The sequence below is a fragment of the Mixophyes fleayi genome, chromosome 9 (genome assembly GCF_038048845.1).
Source record: "Mixophyes fleayi isolate aMixFle1 chromosome 9, aMixFle1.hap1, whole genome shotgun sequence".
NCBI lineage: Eukaryota > Metazoa > Chordata > Amphibia > Anura > Limnodynastidae > Mixophyes > Mixophyes fleayi.
The window spans coordinates 47,833,541-47,855,274 of NC_134410.1; the positions used below are offsets into that span (position 1 = coordinate 47,833,541).

The following is a 21,734-nucleotide window of genomic DNA, read 5'->3' on the forward strand; positions in this document are numbered from 1 at the left end:
ATTGCTTAAATATAAATTACAAATGACTGCAAATATACCATATTATCTATCAATAATAGTACAACATATAAGCAGCATGTGGATGTCAGAACAAAACAATTGATTAGAAAAAATAAACATCAAAATAAACATCAAAATAAACAACAATTGTTATGCAACTGCTCAACTTCAGATTTAGTTAGTAAAATACATTTTTCAGAAAAAAACAAAACAAAACATTAATATACTTAGTTAAATGTAAAGAAAAGCAATAGGGAATAAATGTTTCTAATTTTTTAGTTGCAAGATTGTTATAAACTTGGTTCTTCTGAAGCAACAGAAGAAGTATCTACCACCGCGCAGCATTGTAAAATGTGGCAATGGCCGCAATTCATGATCAGTTCAATTTCATAATACTACATCCAGTTATTCTTGTCAGGGAAATGGAGATAATTAGCTGTACAAACATAATTTCACTTTTCTGTAGCTAAAAAAAGACCTAGTATGTGACCTAGTTTGAGAAAACTCTTGGGTTCTTCTCATAATAGCAACTATGTCATCTTAGATGCTTTTTGTATGATATGAAGGACAATCATTAAACCAAGCCTGAAAATTTCTCCGTGGCACTAAAACAAAGGTTTATAATTTTTCATCACTTGGGTGGGAATCAGGTGTACAGTCCCATTTTGAATTCCACAAACAAGTCATGCATTATATAAATAGTGTCAGATTTCTATATTTGTTCCATTAATTAACAAGGGTTGGTCATTCAAAGTTCTATCTGTTCTACATCCATGTTCTAAATGCATCTAATCCAACACATTCCTATAAAACGACGGCTCTTTAACATATTTCAAACATTAGAGATGGCGTTATTCAGTGGCTAGAAAACCATCGATTTTAGTTTGTTTCCATTTAGCTACGGTGAAAATAAATAATGTTGGTGATAACGCAATGTCATGTGATAGGATGTACATTTTATTTGTCGGAATCTACCGGTGAGAGCAGAAAGATAACATGTGGACATATAACAGATACAGCTATATAAAATAACTGCATTAAAGTGACACTTGGGGTGGATCTCTCTGCAGATCCAGCACTGGTAACAACAGAACTTTATATGACTAATCATAATGCAAGGTTACACCTAACAAATAATCTTTAATTGGTAAGGAACGCCTTAACACGACAAGTGATAAAAATAAGCTACAAGAACACAGAATCCTGGACATCATCACATAGATCCTAGACTTTCTCTTGCATTTCTGCACAAATTCACAGTATGATCACACATTTGTAAACACTGACTTTGTATTCATCCCTTTATCATGTAGCAATTTCAGTCATATACACATCTCTTTCTGTAAATGGACCACAGGTTCCACTTAAGTTCAGTGCAAACAGAACATTAATGAGGGGGAATATTGACCAGTCTTAATATTCTGTGCCTAGGATTCACAACCTCTGTTCCTTAACCCCATCACATATTAGTATGTGGACCAATCAGTATATGGGCACAATAGCTCTACCTGTTAGTGATAAGACCCACATGTTTTCATATGCAGGGTACACAAAGCCAAGAACAGTTGTGATTGCTCAGAGATTAGATCATATAATTGAGATCATTACAGTCATCATTTTCCCAGCAGTTTCTTAGAGCTCCATTAACGTTACAATCTATTTTAGTACAGATGATATTCATGTGGCTCACCCATGCGTTACATTATTCGAACATAAGGTACAAGCCTCAATGTTATAATGTAGTGCAGTACCTTGTTATAACTTGTATGTGCCACTACTGCCTACTGAGTGGGGTGTAAAAGAGAACAGCGGTCAGCAGGGGGTTAATAGTCACAATGTTATAGCTGTTGTAGGAGAAGTCGCATAAAGGGAGTGGCTTGAGTAATATCTTGGGGATGCAATATTTACTGATATGCCATCAACGAACAACAAAGTATCACCCTCCCCCTCCAAATTTCTGTCATACACACTAGAGCAGGCCTGTCCAACCTGCGGCCCTCCAGATGTTGTGAAACTACAAGTCCCAGCATGCCCTTCCAGCTATCAACAGGTTGTCTACTGGCAAAGCATGCTGGGGCTTGTAGTTTCACAACACCTGGAGGGCCGCAGGTTGGACAGGCCTGCACTAGAGTGTCATTTTATTGCGCAGAACCACATGTTGTGCTAAATAAAAACTTACCTGATGTGCTGATCTCTCCCACTTTTACTACATTTCAGAGGTGACTCCATCCGCCATCACATACCCCTATCAGGTAATGTGTAAAATGTGGAGACTTTATTTTCATGAGTGATTTTTGTGTAGTCCCACGGCTGAAAAAAATCGCTACTCTGGGGAAACGTTCCTAAATCTGGAGTAGTTTTCTGAGGATTGAGGTTTAGCATGCAACGATTAGCAATGCTTAGCAGTGATTACACTGTGTGCTAGGGCATTTTCCAGTAGCATTTTAGCCACTGAGCGAAATCATGGACAACAAATTTAAAAAAAAAAAAAAAAAAAAGCTGGTGTGAAATTGTCCTATAATATTTACCTCCTATCTATGGGAACATATTTGTAGTGATTTTCAGCTGAGATGTTTACGGATATAATATCTGCTGGAAAATCAGCAATACCATATGAGAAGCATTTTCCAGTAATTAAAAATTGCTGGAAGGTTGGAGAGAGGCTGAACATTTTTTTTTTTAAACCAGGTTGCTAGAAAGAAAGCTAGAATGGGCTACTTGGGGAAACAGGGGCGGGGGTACATTTGAGTACAAGAATTGCAGGCAGGGAAAAAGAAACAGGGGCTAGGACACTAAACATTGTGTTTTACTGGGTCTGATACATGCACATAGACTGTACTGTTAATCCTCTGCTCACTGGGAGCTTATCACACAAACAGTTTTGTACAACAAGGGAACAATTAAAAACACCAATATGTAATAATATTACAAAACATCTTGAAAAATGGATTTTAAATCCATGTCTGTTTTCGGTACACATAGTTTGCCTATATGCTTTGAGATCTTGTTACCACATTGTATAAATAGATCATACTTTTTAGTTTTGGTTAGCAGGGTCACTTGATCATTTCACAAGTTATCACACATGTAACATTTTATGAATGTGCTTCTGACTTAGTATAACAAACAGGTTTCCTTATACAGACAATGTGCTACACATTTCCTTAATGCGTACAACAAATAATAGTCATTAGTTATACAGTGTTCTAGACTTCTTTGTAACATAGTTCATAACTCTCAATCACTGGTTACTTTTATTAAAAATTGGGAGGTTTTAATATCCCACATTTGTTAAGCCATTATTGTTCTCTGTTGACTCACATTTGAAATGCAGCTTATACACATGTAGCCAGAGATACTGCAGCTTGTCCTGAGAGTGGCAGGAACACCGTCATATTTCGACTAACCATTTAATACAGCCAATCAGGCAAAGCGGACAGATCACTTCTGGTGTCACTGGGAGTCCAAATGCAATCAACAGGCACACATCAGCTGAGAAAGGTCATCTTCCAACCAGATCTACCAATTGGCCTGATAATGATCTATTTCAACTTGATCATTGTTGGGCATCTATGTTATTGAGCCAATTGCCCGGTATGGCAGCTTGTGTGGTGAGCATTCTGAAGGCTATTTAAAAAGTATTCACTGACAAAAGAATTACAGCATATCTTTAACAAATATATTTAGAAAGAATGGAGTCTGGGTTCCTTTTTGAATTATCAGTTATGATTCACTTATTACAAACGGGCATGACAAGCGGCCAGCTGTTTTCTTTCAATAGTGTCTGGCTTCCTTTTAAGCTGGAAAATAGTTAGTCCTTAGTGTTGCAATGAAAAATATACATTTAAACAGCATAAGAGTTGTACTGTCACCATAAAAAGGAGCACATATAAATATTTTTAAAATAACGTTATCAATTAGGTATTATGAACGGGAAACAAAATGAGCAGAGTTCCCCTTTTAAACAAAGTCATAAATTTGATATACAGCACAGAACTACAACATTCACAAGATGGGGATTATAAATTAAATTGCTTCCACTTTATGGCAGCGTTGATGGACATTTAATAGCGCTGTTCACCGTCATGGCCGGGTGTATAGTCAGTGAGCGTATGAGGGATTTAAATAAAAACTATATACAACAGAATTAAATAATGAGCCTGGATTGTAAAAATGTAACATCATCAGTAGCAAATGAAAACAAATATTTGTTTTTAAAAGGATTCTTAAAACTTTTTCCAGAAAATAGAAAAGCTTAATAAATTATTATATCACTAAAATTGTGCTACAGTTTTTGAAACATGCTTTGTAAAATAAATTCTGCAACCATTCTCATCGACAATAAAGGGTTTTAAACCAGCATATTAATATAAATATGGTTCACGTGATATAAAAAGGACATAGATGCTAAGTAAGGAAGGCAGCTTCCATGATATTACTCAGTGCAGAGCCATGGGTTACTGGAAAGGAAAAAAAAAGTGTAAAGAGAAATTAATATTATAGAATACAACCCAAATAAAAAACAAACTGTCCAAATGCATTTTTGCAAGTTTATTTTTAATGAAGTTGGAATGTATCAGATTGTCATTTAAACGGTTTATTCCACGGATAGTTTTTTTTGTGTGAAAGTATCTCATATTTATTGGGATAACTAGAATTCTTACGGACCATGGCACACAATTTGCAGAGGTTGGCCTAAGCGACATAGGATAATTTGACCAGTGATTGTTTGCAAGGCGACCGGGTTCACAATCAGGTGGAATAGAAACGGGATGACTGGATCCCTATAATCCTTCTGGGAATACACCTGGTGTAGGGGATTCCATAGGGTGCCAGGTGACATCTGTATTTATCTGTCTTACGTATTCAGATGATCAGTCTGATAAAGGAGTGAATGCAGCTGCAGAACATCGCTCCGCGCTCAGTGCAAGTGTGTAATACCGTGCAACGCTTAGGAATATAGAGCTACTTATAAAAACACCTTATACAAAACATGTCTTTAATAATGAAATATACATATATTTTTACTTTTATTAACGTTACAGAGCTTTCAACCTATTTAACTAGAAACGTCAAATGAATGAAATGAAAGAATAGGAAGTGGGGTCTCCTCTATTCTCCAGTCTGGTCTACAACTCTACACTAATAAAAAAAATAGGTGGAAGAGATTTTCCACATGCATTTCAATACCATCCTGCAAGCAAATTAGACTTTGGAGATGCTCAGACATGAAATGACTTATAAGTGGAGCTAATTTAATAGCAACCAGACAGATATTTGCTTTCATATTCTAAAGTGTGCTGGAAATAATATGTATAATCTGATTGGTTGCCATGTGTTCCATAATATTTTTGTAATTTACACCATGCTGATAAGTCCCAATATGTGCATGGATTCAAGTTCAATGTACAATTTTTGCAAATTAGCAGAAAAGCATGCACCAGCAATAGAAACATTGGGAAAAATACAGAAACGGTTCTACCCTTCACTTTTTTATACTGGGTCTGGCTATAAAAAATAAAACCGCTGGACAGCCGTATGCTTTTAGATTTCTCCTGTAATATGAAATGTACTTTGACTTTGGATGATAATGCAGCATAATCAACTAACAGCAGCACATGCAAAAAGCAAATTAACAGGAGAATGAAAGAAAGAAATGCTGATCCACGTGTAAGTGGTGAGGTCTTCTACAAACTGCCAAAAATTCACAGACTTTCATGCAAAGGAATAAACGTGATGGGCTGGGAGCATTAAATGAACATGGGGACAGTCAATGCAACGTGCCAAGGGTGAGTGAATTACAGGAAACCAGAACTGTAAATGAAACAGAAATAAAGTAAAATGGGTTAATGTTTTTATGATCAATATCAAATCTTTACGGTGAAGTACAGGGGCTTATTAGTTAGCACAGGTAGTATTAACAAAAAAAGGATACAGTTGAATAATTCATTTAACTCTCTATGAGGGGTGAGCATGAGGCGCCTGGTTCATTGTGGTAAGAGAGGCATATTATTCAAACCTAAGACTTTTGAAGTTCAATTTATACACTGCTTGTTTTTATGACCTGCAGTAACCTTGGTCTGCCAAAAGGTGGCTTTTCAATTCCACTCTAAACAAAAACACAGCTTTTTCTGTGTTACATGCTCCAATATGCTGCTGTATGCTTACTCTGAACACGAGGCTGGCTGGACATAAAAGGCTAATTATATGAAATATATAAAATGTACCAATATTTTCTATAGCTGAAAAAAGTAAAATAATAACAGTTTTTACATGTGGTGGTCATCAGTCTCTTCTGCAGCTCTTAGGCTCACATGTATAGACTTACACCAAAACAAAAAAAAGAAAGAGCCCCTCTGATAGCCTATATCAGACGTGGACCACCTGTGGCTTACCAAGTGTTGTGAAACTACATGTCCCAGCATACCTTGCCAGCTGTCATCTAGCCATCTTCTGGCAAAGCATGCTGGGACTTTTTGTTTCACAACACCTGGAGCGCCACAGGTTGGCCAGACCTGGCCTTTATCATATTTATAACGTGTGGTCTATACCATGATAACAGGCCGATCATGTAGACCAAAAGCACGTAGCAGCAAAATCACCATTAAAATGTATGTTTTTTCCATCAAACTATAAATGCAAACTATGGGCTTGTCAAAAAGAATACATATTTTTGGTTTCCTATAATGTGCATTTATCCAGAAATGCTTATTATCTTATTTCATTTCCTTCCTCCCTTTTTTTCCTACACAATAGAGTGTTCCCTTGGCACTTTTCACATATATGATTAATAAAAGCTTTACACTGGCGTCCAGCCTCACACAAGCTTCTGGATGACAGGTACTGCAGCAAAAATGTATATGCAGTGCATCAAAGAGATGTAGATTTTCTTTTTCACATGAGAAAATGAAACTAGAGCTAGGAGTTACTGTACACTGTCCTTACTGTGCATTAACAGTCAATTCCACCATGTGGCCTCTTCAGCTTCAAAAGCCATGTAAATATATTATTTATTTATTTTTTAAATCCAATTTAAGAACTCTGTGGCCAAAGAAATAAGGACTTGTCACATTCTATATTAAAGGAGATGTCCACCTACATAAGTATTTTACCAGCGTTCCTCCCACAGAAGAACGACAGAAGTCCAGTGCCTGGGATCCTTGACATTCGGGAGATGCTTACCCTCCCCGCGGCTGTCTGACAGCTGATCCTCCTGCTGCTGTTGCTGATAGCTGGAGAAATGCAAGATACTTCTTTTCTGACCCACTTTATCTTGTAATATGTCCACAGCACCAATTGTTTAATGCATAGGACAAGCCGCAATGTATTGAAAGAGCAGAATTTCAAACTTTTCTTGTCACGAGAATCAACCATAAGACAGGCACAGAGTGAACGGCTAATTTCTGGGCTGAGGGGTTTCCTGGTAAAATACTTCTATGGATGAACATCTCCCTTAAACGAACAAAGATCTACTATGAATTTAACGTAGTATTTTACAAATACACAGATGTTTATTGCTTATCCTATTCTATGTGCCTGGAAATTAAATGGAGTACAGGAATGTATAGCAGTGAGCATAAACATGTAGAAATTAGCTAAATGAAAGGGTGTAATGATCATTATAACACACTGTAAACAATTTAAGAACCTGTGACAAATGTGACCATTTAAAAAAAACTATACAGAGTTTTCATGGTAAATAATTATAATCTATATGTTCTCATGTTATGAGAAGCAAGTGACAAATATGGAATAAATAAATACAGAAAACATGGCTCCCAGTCACGGCAGTCTTCTTGGGGATAAAATTAGCTGTCTTCCTATAAGTCTAACTGCTCCTTTCAAACCAAAAAAAACCCAACAAAAACAAAAATGATCCTAACTATAGGGTTTTTGTTGTTATTTCTTTAAACAAAGGGTCCTTAACCATTTTTGGACCTTGCAAATATTTAGATCAGAGGTGCTCAAGTGCTACCAACAGTTCATGTTTTCAGTCTTTAATCATGCACAGGTGAGTTCATCTATTTTGCTGGGTCAGTAATTATCCCACCTGTTTCTACCGACAGAAATCCTGAACACATGACCTGTTGGTAGCACTTGAGGACTGCAGTTGAGCACCCCTGATTTAGAGTTTGCTCCCATGCAGCCCTTCTTGGCTTGTATATCCCCTGTGATCCCTACCACTACCAGCAGTGTGCATCAAGTCGAGCGGCATTGACAGAAGAGAGAGCAGAGAGCTTTCACAGCACAGATCAAGGCAGAAACAGACAATTGCAGTGTTGAGGTGCACTATGGAGAATAAAGATGATTCAACTTATTAACTTTAATTTCAGCTATTAAAATAGTGGGTGCAATCCCCTATTATGAGAAATAGTAAAACCTAAGAAAGTGGTGCTGATAAGGTTTCAAATGTTTAGCGTACTGCATGTCTTGATGCCTATTCTTTTGATTTAGCATGTTGCAAATACAACTCTTTTTCTTCCTTGATCTAGTATTCAACAGTTGTCAGGGTAGCACTCCCCTCAAAATTTCAACTACCTTTTGTTCTACTCAGAGGGGAACTTTGTATTTTGGAAATCAATCAATATCAGGTGGGTGCACCCCTCTTTTCCTCAAAGAGCTCTCAGCATAGCAAGACAGGTAGTTTACATTTCCAGCACTGTGAGAGTATAGTAGTATAGATGCAGTACCTGAATAGAAATCAGGGCTAACCCAATCACGGTGCTGCATACACTCTTTATGCCATTGGTCGAGTTTCCTGAATTGGTTTGGTCTGCAAAAAACAGCATCTCTGTCCTCTCCATTCTGTCAACACAGCTACACTCGGGGCCCATTACAGATAGTGGTCAGGGCTCCAGGGATGTATTCTCATCAAAGAGCTACAATTGGCTGTAAATTAAATCACCACCCACATAAATATCCAGTAAATGGCAGGGCAACCTTTTATATTTTTAGACTTGACCTACAGGTTATGAACCATCTCCTGCCAGTTATCTCATATCCACACATCCTTATTTGTTGTAACTTGTCATAGCTTACCAGAGCCATGCAGCCATGCAGCAAACAGCAGAATTAACTGTAAAACAGCACATAGGTAACAACGAATGGGAGAGTGAAATGTTAATAGGTAAAACAGACTAATTATACGATTACACATAACAGCAGCACTCAGCAAAATAAAAATAGATAATTTATAACCAGAGGGAGCATGCTGGGGTCTTCTCCCCTTTTCCTACGTCATGCAACTGCCTTCTTGCCATTGTACTGGGCTTTTAGCGACAAAAATAGATTATGGATGGATACCAATTTTACATATACATGATGATTTGCCATTGCGTAGCACAGTTTCTCAACCCAATCTTCAGGACCCCTAACAGTGCATGTTTTCCAGGTGACAAGAGAAATAATTATACCACCTGTGGATCTGTTACAATGTGTCAGTCAGTAATGAATACACCTGTGCTAAAGCAAGGAGATATGGAAAACATGCACTGTTAGGGATCCTGAGGACCAGGATTAAGAAACACTGGTGTAGCGGATGTAATTTAAAAACAGAAGTTTTCATTTCTACAAGAAAAATATTTAAATGAACTTGAAACAGTTGAGCCAGAAAAAAAAATATGCCAAGTGCCAATCAAATGGCACTGTTCTAATGCCATGCTGCAGGTGGTGCCATTTTCAATGCATTTCATATTATAAACATTAAAAATACATCACTTTTAGGACAACCCCCTTTGCCCATTTACTTTCCCGAATTACTTAACTTTGTTGTTAACTTTCATCCGATAAAAAAATAAATAGATACCGTATTTCCCCATGTATAACACGCTCCCATGTATAAGACGCATCTGTATAAATCATGTGAAAAAATTGAGGATAAAAAAAACATTATCCTCAATTTTTTCACAGAGTAATTGTGCAGCATATACAGAGAGGAGAGACGGAGTTCTAACCCTATTGCTAATTCTGCCTTACCCTGTCAGATGCTTCCTCTGTCCGGTAAAGTCTTCTTTCGTCTGTCCGTTCTGATCCTGATGCTGGAAAGTCGCTTGCCATCCTCTTTGTGATGAACCGATGTGTCAAAGTCCTGATTGGACAAAACGCCAAATGCAGAAACCGGTCATCACGAAGAGGACGGTAAGCGACTTTCCAGCATCAGGATCAGAACGGACAGAAGAAAGAAGACTTTACCAGACAGAGGAAGCATCTAACAGGGTAAGCGCTACTACCACTGTATAAGACGCACCCAGTTTTTAGACCCAACATTTTGGGGAAAAAGGTGCGTCTTATACATGGGGAAATACTGTAAATCAGGAAATGGTGTAGTGAACTACTGTGAAAAAAATGGCAAGAAAACCATCTGGGCAAAAGGGCAATATGTATGCTCATTGGGGCATGGACATAAATTTCCTCTGTTGGCAAGAGTAGGAGCAACAATAAGCATTGTTAGAGGAATATTCCCTCTCACGTTTCCTATTTCAGCCAGAGACCAGAGGAAAGATGGATACTCTCAGAGATCACTGATCAGGACAGTATACACGGATGCTCTGTTCTCCCCAGTCACTGCTCAGACATCTGTCGCTGGTGACGCACTCCGGTGCTCTCAGTCTGTCCAGCTCTCCTAACATCCTCCAGCCAATAACCAGGACAGGGGAAAGACAGACAGAATGGCTGTGTGCACATGGACATAAGACATTTAAATTTGCAGTGTGATGCTCGGTAGTGAACGGACACCTACAAAATGGTCATGCCAAATAGAATGTTACCAACACAAATATAGGTGGAGGATGCAATGTCAGGGTAAGCCAATAGGTAAGCATTTAGTGGAGCATGAAACCCTCCCCTAGATTCTGCAGATAATCATCAGAGACACACTATTCTGTTACAACATCACATACAATGACCAAATCATTTGTATAATACAGCACATACACAGGAAGCTGCACAACACACATTACACAGTGTTTATATGGTATGACTTGCATTAACCACAAAGCGTATTTTTAAGATGAAACACTTTATAATAGCATGTTGACCATGGAATTCAGCTTAATTTTGCATAATAACAAAATGTGGTTAATAGTGAACTTAACGTTACGCAAATCGCTATTTTTGTTGTGAAATCCATGAATCTTCTTTACTAAAAATAAATATTGATATATACAAACACACCACTATGTGTGTGGCTTTCTATGCTTTCACTGTTTGCGTGGGTTTCCTCCGGGTGCTCCACTTTCCTCCCAGAGTCCAAAACATGCTGGTAGGTTAATTGGCTTCTGACAAAATTAGTCTTTGTGTGTTTGTTTGTGTGGAAGATAAATTAGACTGTAAGCTCAACCGGGGCAGGGGCCGCTGTGAAGGATTAAATATTCTCTGTAAAGTGCTGTTTGCTTACAAAAAATGGTTTCTGTAGCCAAAATGGGCAGATTTGATCCGGCAAATGTATCAGATTTTTAGGGCCAGGATGGGATTTTTCAGCCTGCCACTGGGTTTCCCTTGATGGACTTGAATCGGTTGTTGAATATTACCAACGGTGTACCTATGTATATGTAACTATGTAAATAAGAAGGTTATAGGCTGGGCAGAGATGTGTAAATGGAGAAAGCGCATTGCCATGATGATCAATTATCCTAATGCCTGCAATACTTTCCGTGCTTTTAGCATGTGGTCGGCCTGGGTCAAATCATCCACACGTACAGAAAACCTCAGCAAGGATATCTGAAGGAGTCTTTAATGTTTTGGTCGTTCTTCTACGTAAAAAGCGTTCTGTAGATATCAGGATATCTAGAGCTTGGCTTAGCATCACTAAGTATAGTGAATGTAAGAACTTTCACTAGGTTAGTTACAGTACTGATACAGGCTGTAAGCACACAGAATAGGAAAGGAGGAGCACAAAAAAAAACATTCTTCATGTAAATCAATTATCTAAATATAGGTCAAGCTATACATACACACATCTATATATATTAGACAGAAGGTAGCATGTTTTGCAGGTCTAATCTGTTACTTACTTTTTTCTCTCTTTTTCTCTTTTTAGGGTCTGTGATCCTCCTGCTTGCTGTGCTTGGGACTGGAGTAATTCTGTTGCAGTCTTTCGCTTCTTAAATTCATTGAGCTCATCGTCAAGGCTTTTCTTCTTGTCTTCCAGCTTTTTCTTCTCGTCTTGATGTAGCTTCTTCAGGCGGTCAAACTTTTCATGGAGCTTCAACATAGGTGTAAAACAGTATAGTTTTTCATAAAAACAAATAGAGATTAAGATAAACTGGTAAAATCTACGGAATAACAGAAATACCCGATGATCACACACAGAATATTTGTTCCCAGGTATATGGAATGCTAACAATTTACAGCCAAAAAATAATCCTGCTTTAAAGTAGACTATATTTCCTTTAAAGGGCTTGTACAACCGCTCTTTCCCTCTCTTTGAAACAACAAGTTGCGCTATTTAAAGTGATCGAAGAGTTTGAGCCCTCAACTGGTAAATTTAGCCTTTACTACCCCTCCCACGGGGGGAAGGGGGGATGATGGAAGTTAACTGACTTCACTTTTATAATTTTTTTGTCAAATAATGTCAGTATATCAAATTTCATGTCAATTGGATGAGCCCTTTCTGAGAAAATTGTTTTTTCCACACACAAACACACGCCGCTAGGCTTATATATATTAGATAATGGAGCTGCTTCCTTCACTTAGTTGAGCCCTGCATGCTGAAACTGGTTTTTATGGGGCCCGAGGATTGCGCAAACAGCCTCTGATGGAGAGAACACATGGACCAATAGGAGCAGTAAGTAGAGAGCTTGTGGATTTGTATTGGTTTGCAGAGTCACATGTCCCATCCGGTAGACATATTCAGCTGGTTAACACATTTAACCAGCCAAATAAGCTAGAACCCGTTTCCAAGAAACTGAGAAGTCCTGGGAAAAACGGCTTTAGCGTGCAGTCCCACATTGATAATCTCCCATATGAAATATCCTCTACTACCCATGCATACTGCATCTTATGTACACAGTGCTGAGTAGATGTTGTTTCAGTAAATGGTCTACGTCAGCAATAAGATGGTCGGTCATTTTATGTAGCAGCAGAAATGAATGAAGTATTAAATGAATATATAAAATTAAGGGTGCACCTCTTTTTCTGCTTCTTTCAACTCGGCTTCCTTCTCTTTTACCCTTTGTACAAACATCTGTCTCATCTCTTCCTCTTTCTTCTGCAATTCTCCCAGAAATTCATTTCTTTTTGCTTCATATGTCTCCTGCAAGCTAAATAAAGCAATAAGAATGAATACAACTATATACAATAAGTAAACCCACAACTAGGACTCTGGTTGCTCACATTTCATACAATTAGAAATAAAGTTTCAATAGCACTTTCATTTACCCAAACATCACAGAAACCTAAACGGAGTATTAAGTATCTTAATCACGTGTCTGGAGGGTAGGGAGAAGTGGGTGGACAAACATTGGGAAGAACGTGCCTTTTATTTGGGACTGCGTGCCTTTCTTCATGACATTTATGTAATGCAGGCAAAATGTATCAGTGTCACTGAGGAGGGGGACAATTTTGGGGAAGCTGGAAAAGAACCTGCCAGCTAGAACTAGATTACGAAAAAGTGATTATTAATGCAGAAATACAGGGGGCGCACATCTTCTGTGCCCTCACATTGTTTCTCCCAGGATGGAAGAGTATGTGTGTGTCTACGTATACAGTATATCTATTTATCTATCTATATTTATATAGTGGTCAAGCTGGAAACGGAGGCTGTCACTGAGTGTGCTTGGTTCCAGCACTAGTCGGAGAGTGTCATCTTCCTTTGTCATTTCAATGAAGCCTGAGCTGCTATTTAGACGGATGTTAAGTGGTTCAAGACATTTTGGGCTAGATTTACTAATCTGCGGGTTTGAAAAAGTGGGGATGTTGCCTATAGCAACCAATCAGATTCTAGCTGTCATTTTGTAGAAGGTACTAAATAAATGAAAGCTAGAATCTGATTGGTTGCTATAGGCAACATCCCCACTTTTTTAAACCCGCCACTTAGTAAATCTAGCCCTTTGTCATGATTTGGAATCCAGATATGGGGAAACGGTTGGATTTAAATATATTACTAAATGTGGAGAGGTCCTTTAGCATAATAACACAATATAACATTTATCATTCATTACCAATATTTGAAAATAATCCATTTTCATAAACCTACTTTATATTCAAATATGTGTTCAAAATAATTCTCCAATATTTGCCCTGCTGAGAAGATATTAAATAAACTAAAAACAATTCTACTGACAAATATGCTAGAATGCTCAAGGTTCAGGAGCAATAGGAAGGGATTGGGAAACAACAGGGGACATGGTCTGAGTCGTGGGAATATGTTCAAATTATATGCCAAAAACTAGGGTTAAAATTGCTTGCTTGTACTAGATACAATACACTAACAATATTAAAAATAGAAATTCATCAGTGAATGGTGTCAATATGAGTAGTTGACACGGTCGTGGAGTGTATGAAATTTGTTTACATTTTAAGACAACCTCTCTCTGGGTTATTTTTGGCAGCATCCAATCACCCCTCCCCCTCCAGTCTGGGAGCGCTATTCAACAAATATTTAGTGTTATAAAAACAATTCTAGATGTATTAGGTCCAGTTTATACTACAAAGCGCTACCTACTACCTCTTCCATTTGGCTCTATGGATATGACAGAGTATGTTTGGTTAGCTGGGAACTAGTTCTCTCAAATTCCCACTACCATATTGTCCTCAGCTCTCTATTACAGGCTTTTAGCAACAAGCAACGGTTTTTGAAGAAACACTGTGCATCTCCCTATACACGTCATCTTTGTGTTCATGCCATCATGAATGACAGAGCTAGTCTTGGGCTAGCCAGCAGCCCAAGGCTATCACCTTATAGTAAGCCATGTGAACAGTGTACATACAGTATAGCATACTGTTTCAGGCAGATTGCATTACAATACAATACAGGGATTTAGAAGCACCTCATCAAATTACAGATCCTGTAGACACTGTGGATAATAACCAGTTTAACCTAATTTATGGCTTAAATTAATCAGGAGAGTGGTGGGATATTGTGACCATCTTTATTACATGTAGCTATTTTGTGTTTTTGAAGCATTTTTTTCTATATTGGGCAGAGTGCATCTAGAAATCAGCTTCTTCATGGAAGTGCAACTAAAAGGCGGAAGGTTCTTTCCGCATCCACAGTACACTCATATCCTAAATAGTTGCCAACACAACACTCAATGCACAAAGTTTTTACAAGAGAACACAAGTCCTGTATGCCATATCCTAATGTTTGTTGCAGGTTAATATGGGCACATACATTATATACATATGTGAAACCCACAAGATTACATTCATGAAGAGACTACTGGATGTCTAGGTGACATGGGTATTGCAGCCATCTTGTCTTCTGTGAATTTTATTGTCAAATATAACTTTCCCAATAACTATATTTACTGGACAGTGAAAATATATATCACCCTTATATACACACTTCAATCCATCCTAAATGCTGCTGCAAGACTGATCCTATTCTCTCACTGCTCCACATCTGCTGCACCACTTTGTAAATACTGTGTCCTCCAGAATCAAATTCAAATTACTCACCCTTACCTACAAAGCCCTCAACAACAACACCCCTGCATATAACCATACTCAATCAGACTTTCCACAGCCTTCAAATCTTTAGATGCTCTTTGAAAAACGTCTCTCTCCACTCTGAGCCACACTTGCTCCTCTTGTTACAGCTGTGCCCTCTTCCATTTAGAATGTAAGCTCTCTAATGAGCAGGGTTCTTCATACACTTTGTCTTCATGTCTGCATTTATTTTGTCTACCTTTTATGACCCTGTTTTACGTATGTACGGTTTTCCCTACTGTACCGCGCTGCGAAGCCCTGTGGAACCTTACACATCTACAATAATAATAATAATATGTTCACCAATCTGTTGATAAACACAACATGGGGAAATGGCCAGGAATTCATTCTGATTTATACATATATCCACGATGATAATTTCCACTACCTGAATGGCTTGCTGTCGGGGTCAGTGTCTTTGAACCCCATTTCCTCCAACTTGCACCTTCGGTACAGCTCATAATGACGTGTGTGTGTTTGCTCACGCAGATCCTCCATGTTTACCCGTATCAGCATCTCTCGCAACTTGACAAAATCACAATGAGTTTCATTTTCAACTAGAAGCAAAAGGAGAGGTTGGTGTTAAAGATGCTGGCAGGAAACGAGTCTGACAGATGTCAACTTACCCAATATATGTTGGTCCTTTTATTTCCTATAAACATTCAGTAAAATATGTGGGCATAGGTTTTTCCCCAGCGATGCAGATTTGTGCTGTAAGTTGTACCAGCCTCAGTAGAGACTGTGTTACATCCTCAGCAACAGTAAGCAGTGGTTTTGGCTTGGAGTTGTATTTCATACAAAAGCAGGCAGGATCTGGCATAAATGTGAATTTGGAAGATTCCAACATACCTTGTACAGTTCCCCATGGGTACTGCCGAACCTTCATCATTTTGTTTCCTATTTTGGCTTCCTCTGTACTCCCAACCACTGCAAACGGTAAGTGAGCCTGCAGTAATCCAATTAAAAAGAAGTTAAAAATCCAACTGCGGTTTGGATTCATAAAACGCAGAATGAATACTACAGCAAACTGCACCAATAGTTCCACCAACATTAAATCAATGCAAATGTATTTACAGAAAATATATAATAACCAATGTTTAAACAGAAACACAATTCTGATGATAAAGTCACTTTAAAAATATCTGTATACCAGAATGTCAGGTTTACTGGTGTTTTGCAGGTGAAACACAGTTAATAGATTGATCAGACTTACATTCATTGTCCCATTTATTTCTGCCACGGTCTCATCGTCGGTGGGAAACTGGTAGATCTGCACCCCATTACTAACCAGCTCACTGGTGATTTTAATCTTGAATTTTGTCAGCTCACTCTTTGAAATGGCATCAGACTTGGCAATAACTGGAATGATGTTGACCTTCAGAATATAATGATACATCTTATTAATTAAGAAAGACCTAGAGATCAGGATTACATATGTATCATTTTAGATGCTTTATTTACATAGGAACAAATAAAATAAAAACTAAAATATCTTGAGATAAACAGCAGGATGTCAACCGAGGCTTTTTTTTAAGGAAATGCTGCATAGGATATATATTGTGCTTGCTATGTGCTTGCCATTATTATGCAACTGAAAACCATTCTTTGAGCAGACCTTGTCACACAACGCGTTTTATGCTCTTGTAACAACCCGGAAGGTGTAAACGCGTTCTGGTTCATTAGCTGCAATCAAAACATTATAAAAATTAGCCATATGTCCTTCTGGAGCTGGAAAAACGATAACTTGAAAGGATCCCATGCGGCACCACCCATAGGGGCAGATTAAATTTGGTGTGAAGTGACTCAATATGTCTCCAGAACAGTCCGTGGATACACACTGCGCTGGAGTTTTTGCAGAAATCTCCGCTCATTTTCCCTTGTGTCCCATAGAGGTGCACTGATAAATGAGCAGAGATCTCTTACCATAATAGCCGAAGGCCATGTTCAGCGGAACCTCGTGCTGAATTGAATCTGCCCCATAGAGTTCTAAAATCCCCCCCAAAAAAACTACTTTTTGGGGGGCCTCTCAAAGCACGGGGTATAATCTAGTGTTAGTATGATGTAGTGGGAGCTATGCCTGAGCTCTAGTTTGGCCAACCTTTCATTTGATCAATCTCCCATAATTGAATTTTGTTTATTGATTCTCTTGCCAGCTGTAATAGCAGCCAATCAATATGAACTTTCCCATTCCTTACTGGTAGGTTCATGCTACTGCTAAGACACTGTATATCCATACTGGTCTTCAATACAATTGTTAGCGATTGCACAGGTGTTGTTAACATGGTTAATCTTTGGGTACCCACCTTACTGTCCAACTTCTTCATAGTGACCAGATCCAGAGATTTTAGGGAGTGACCCGTGGGGGCGATAAAGTAGAGGCAAGCATGAATACGAGAGTCATGGTAATTATGAAAAACTCTTTTAATCTTCAGCTCTTCCTGTAGGTATGCCTCAAACTGGGAGTCAATAAATTCAATGATGGACTTGTAGCTTCAAGAAAAAAGAAAATATTTAAGTCACCTCCCACATATTAACAAATACAAAACAGTGTCACTAAAAATAAAACCAGAAAAAGTCTCATGGTATCCACTGACTTACAAAAATGAAGTTTGTCCATAAAAATAAACTAGGCTTGTAACAATAAATTGTGTCCGAGAAAGAATGATGTAACATTTCCAACTGCTCTGTATATGTCAACGAGTTTCATAATGTACCAGCAGATGTTTCAGAGATGACTGACCAAAGCCTTCTCCTACAGGCTAGTTGGTATATATCACAGAATGGGATATATTCTATGACGCATGCTTTCAAAAAGGAATCCACCAAACCAGCTGAATTGCAGCACTAGGAATGACACATTGCTAAAGATGCCACATAAAACCCACCTGTCTTCTTTATTAATTTGGTCTCCAAACCCTTCAGAGCTGACAATGGTCATTTTCAGACGTACATTGCTTTCAGTTAGATCGTATGTACTCGATTTCAGCTGAACCCCAGGCTGAGAGTGAGATGTTTGTTCCCCTTCAAACTTAGTATTAAATAATGTATCCATAAGAGTTGATTTTCCAAGACCCGTCTCACCTACAAAATAAAAATAGGGCAAGATTTACTGTTACAAAGCCTTTAGAAACAATCAAAAATGTATCAAGCCACTGTCCCATAGATTGTAAGCTTGCGAGCAGGGCCATCTTACCTCACTGCCTGTATTTATTACCCAGTAATGTTTTATTACTGTTTGTTCCTAATTGTAAAGCGGCACGGAATCTGCTGGCGCTATATAAATAAATAAATGATGACGATCGATGCCATGCTCCAACATATGTCCCATCAAACCCCACCCTCAAATAAAAGCACATTATACAGCAAATGTCATGCCAGTCACACACAAATAAGCAGGAGAATCTCCCAATTTCCCCATTGTGCCCCATTACAGTTTACTAGCGCTCCTTACAATGACTCTAGGAGGAAACTATATGACATTATGACGGAAAAGCAATATTTACTTACTATCCCATAGATCCTATATACACTATATATACAGTCACATAAGATCTGTGTTTGTACCCATCAGGAGTGTTATAAAGTGGGGGAAGGCATCACATTTCCTTTCCTACAAAAAACAATTACTTCAAGTTATTACTGCTGGTAGGTGGTTCTACAAGCTGCTTAATCATAGAATATGCCTACGTTTTCACACACAGATTCTTCATGCATTATATTTTGTTGAATAAATAATGTCAATGTAAAATATGGTATGTGTTTTCACATAAGACCGAGATTAGATTTGACATTTTAGGACCTGGTTTGTGCTGGAATGCATAGGAACGCAGTTACGGCACTTCATTTAGACTACTAATTTTAATGCCCTCATGTAATTTGAGTTCCACCTTTTTTATATATATTAGAAACGAAGAAAAGATAAGGGTAATGAGATAGGGAGCACAAAAGACAGAGACAGTTGAGTGGAAGAGAACAAAAGGGAAGGGGGAGGACATGTGAGAGATGAGGAAGAGGAATATTGAGGAGCATTTAGCAATAAAGTCTACATTTTGGTTTATCTGCAAAGATCCGGTTTGTTTAAATTTGGCAAGGAGTTTGGCGACTGCACTGTGACTAATGGGTGGCCTATTTGGGTGACATTGGTTGAAATCATTTGCTATAGCATGTTTGCTTCATTCTCCAGATATCAAGACAATCTCAGCACATTCCGTTTGTGTCCCGAATCACCCCTGGTACTTATACCTCATGTATTTACCCTAAGTGTAACATATATTCCAGTGGAGGCAGTAACCGCTCAATAATACCTAATAAAAAAGATGTTACATTTACCTATTTATTTATTTTTTTATATCTACCAAGCATGCAATATTGAAGCTCCTGAAGTCAGGATACATGCCAAAGTAAGGGGGTGTAGAGAAACCATGATGGCGGTGTGGGTCTGTTACATGGGGTGTGGTATGTCCCGGTGTGATCCTCCCTAGCGCTTCTAAAGCGGTAAGTGGGCCATATCTCCCAACTGTTCTAGCAGCCGGGACAACAGTCTTAACAGGCTCTTGAAACCAGAACTGTCCCACTTAAAATCAGGACAGTTGGGAGGTATGAATAAACCAGTGCTGACTGTATATGTATGTGTGTGTACATTGCTCTATGTTTAACACCCCCCTAGTTATGAAACAGGACACTTAGGGGACGTCTCACCTGCCATCATTTTTTCCTGTCTCCATGTTCTCGCCTACACACAGTTCAGCTGAGGTGACATTCTACAGTGTGATCACTCCTGAACTCTTAATTACCATGGTTTATGGTCATCTCTGGTATTTTCCCCTTTAATCAGCTATGGGCTGTTATTTATACGATTACTGATGCCTGTTGTTAATATATATCAGTAATTACTCATAGAAGACCAGTATTTAATATAAAACTTTATTTTAAGCTATTTACACTTTTTGCTCACCGGAAGATAAACCTAAAAACAATTACAAAACTTGTTAGAAATCAGATTTATGAGCCAAGGAGGTGTTTGCCCTACGCTGTAATAAAAGCCATTGTTAATGGAGATGAATAGTGTTGTGTATAAACAGACTAGTTGCTGGCACACAGAACAATCAACAATCATACGTTCAGTCCTTTATGACCAAAATAGGAGATGGAAATCACATTTCCTCTCAGAAGTAAAACAACAGATTACACAGCATATGTAAAAGAGGTTAAGAACTGCAAACTATACTGGAACTCTAAACTACTAAAATAACCAAACTATATTTAGTATTTCTTTAGTTCCCTAAGGTATATTAGCAACTCAAAGTGGAAAACACAGAGCTAATCGAGCATTTCAGCTTTATGGAAATTTTGCATGGTATAGTTTTAAGCACACAAGAAAACAAGAAATTCCCTCTGCTCTAGAAAAGACCAAGACGTAGTAAAGATGTTGCCCAAAAAGTAAAACATCCTATTTATACGTAGGGTCTACTTGCACTACATTTCTTTCAGTAATCAGTAAGGGCCAGTACAAACGGGTGGTAAAAAACAGCACTCAGTAAAACCTTGTACATTGTCCTATCTTTAAGAGATTCAGAAGCATATTCATTACCATGTCTCAAGCCGTCCCTGCAGTATAGTGTGTTATGTACTTAATGAGCATTCCCATATAGCTGCCTTATAGTTTACCAAGCGTTAATGCATCTGAACAATGCAGGCACAATGTAAAGTGAACGCTTGTCACAAAACGTGTGTACAGATAGATTCACTTATATCATCTTTTTCGGCCATCAGTGTCAAAGACCACTTATCATTAGGCTTTAAGTGCGAAGCCTAAGGCTGGGTACACACTACAGAAAATTTCTCCCGATGCGATATCGTTGGTGATTTTACCAACGACAGAGAAAAAAAAAAGTCTCGATCAGCACGCAGAGTCACGTGTACACACTATACACATTTTATGTTCAGATCTGTGCTCTTTATCTTTCTTAACCATTAGCTGACAAAATTGTGACTCTGTACACTCCATAGAGATCTATGGACACTGCTGGTCGTGAGTGCATACACACTGCAGAATTGGACTGACACTGTTCCATCATTGAACAAGA

General features: G+C 38.2%; 1 protein-coding gene across 7 annotated transcripts in view; it reads right to left on the bottom strand.

Annotated features, from left to right (window-relative positions):
* SEPTIN6 (septin 6) overlaps positions 1-21,734 on the bottom strand; it is a 47,164-nt gene that overhangs the window by 2,860 nt on the left and 22,570 nt on the right. For 4 of the 7 annotated variants that reach the window (XM_075184294.1, XM_075184296.1, XM_075184290.1 and 1 more), the window contains 8 exons: positions 18,534-18,729; positions 17,952-18,138; positions 16,862-17,023; positions 16,498-16,594; positions 16,037-16,205; positions 13,127-13,259; positions 12,012-12,202; positions 3,083-4,460 (listed from right to left, as the gene is read on the bottom strand). In XM_075184294.1, coding sequence (XP_075040395.1) covers positions 4,436-4,460; positions 12,012-12,202; positions 13,127-13,259; positions 16,037-16,205; positions 16,498-16,594; positions 16,862-17,023; positions 17,952-18,138; positions 18,534-18,729 — 1,160 coding nt within the window. In that variant the 3' untranslated portion in view covers positions 3,083-4,435. Of the gene's footprint in view, positions 1-3,082; positions 4,461-4,530; positions 5,815-9,039; positions 9,077-12,011; positions 12,203-13,126; positions 13,260-16,036; positions 16,206-16,497; positions 16,595-16,861; positions 17,024-17,951; positions 18,139-18,533; positions 18,730-21,734 lie in introns of those variants that run through there. The other 3 variants (XM_075184293.1, XM_075184291.1, XM_075184292.1) reach the window with 3 other exon arrangements.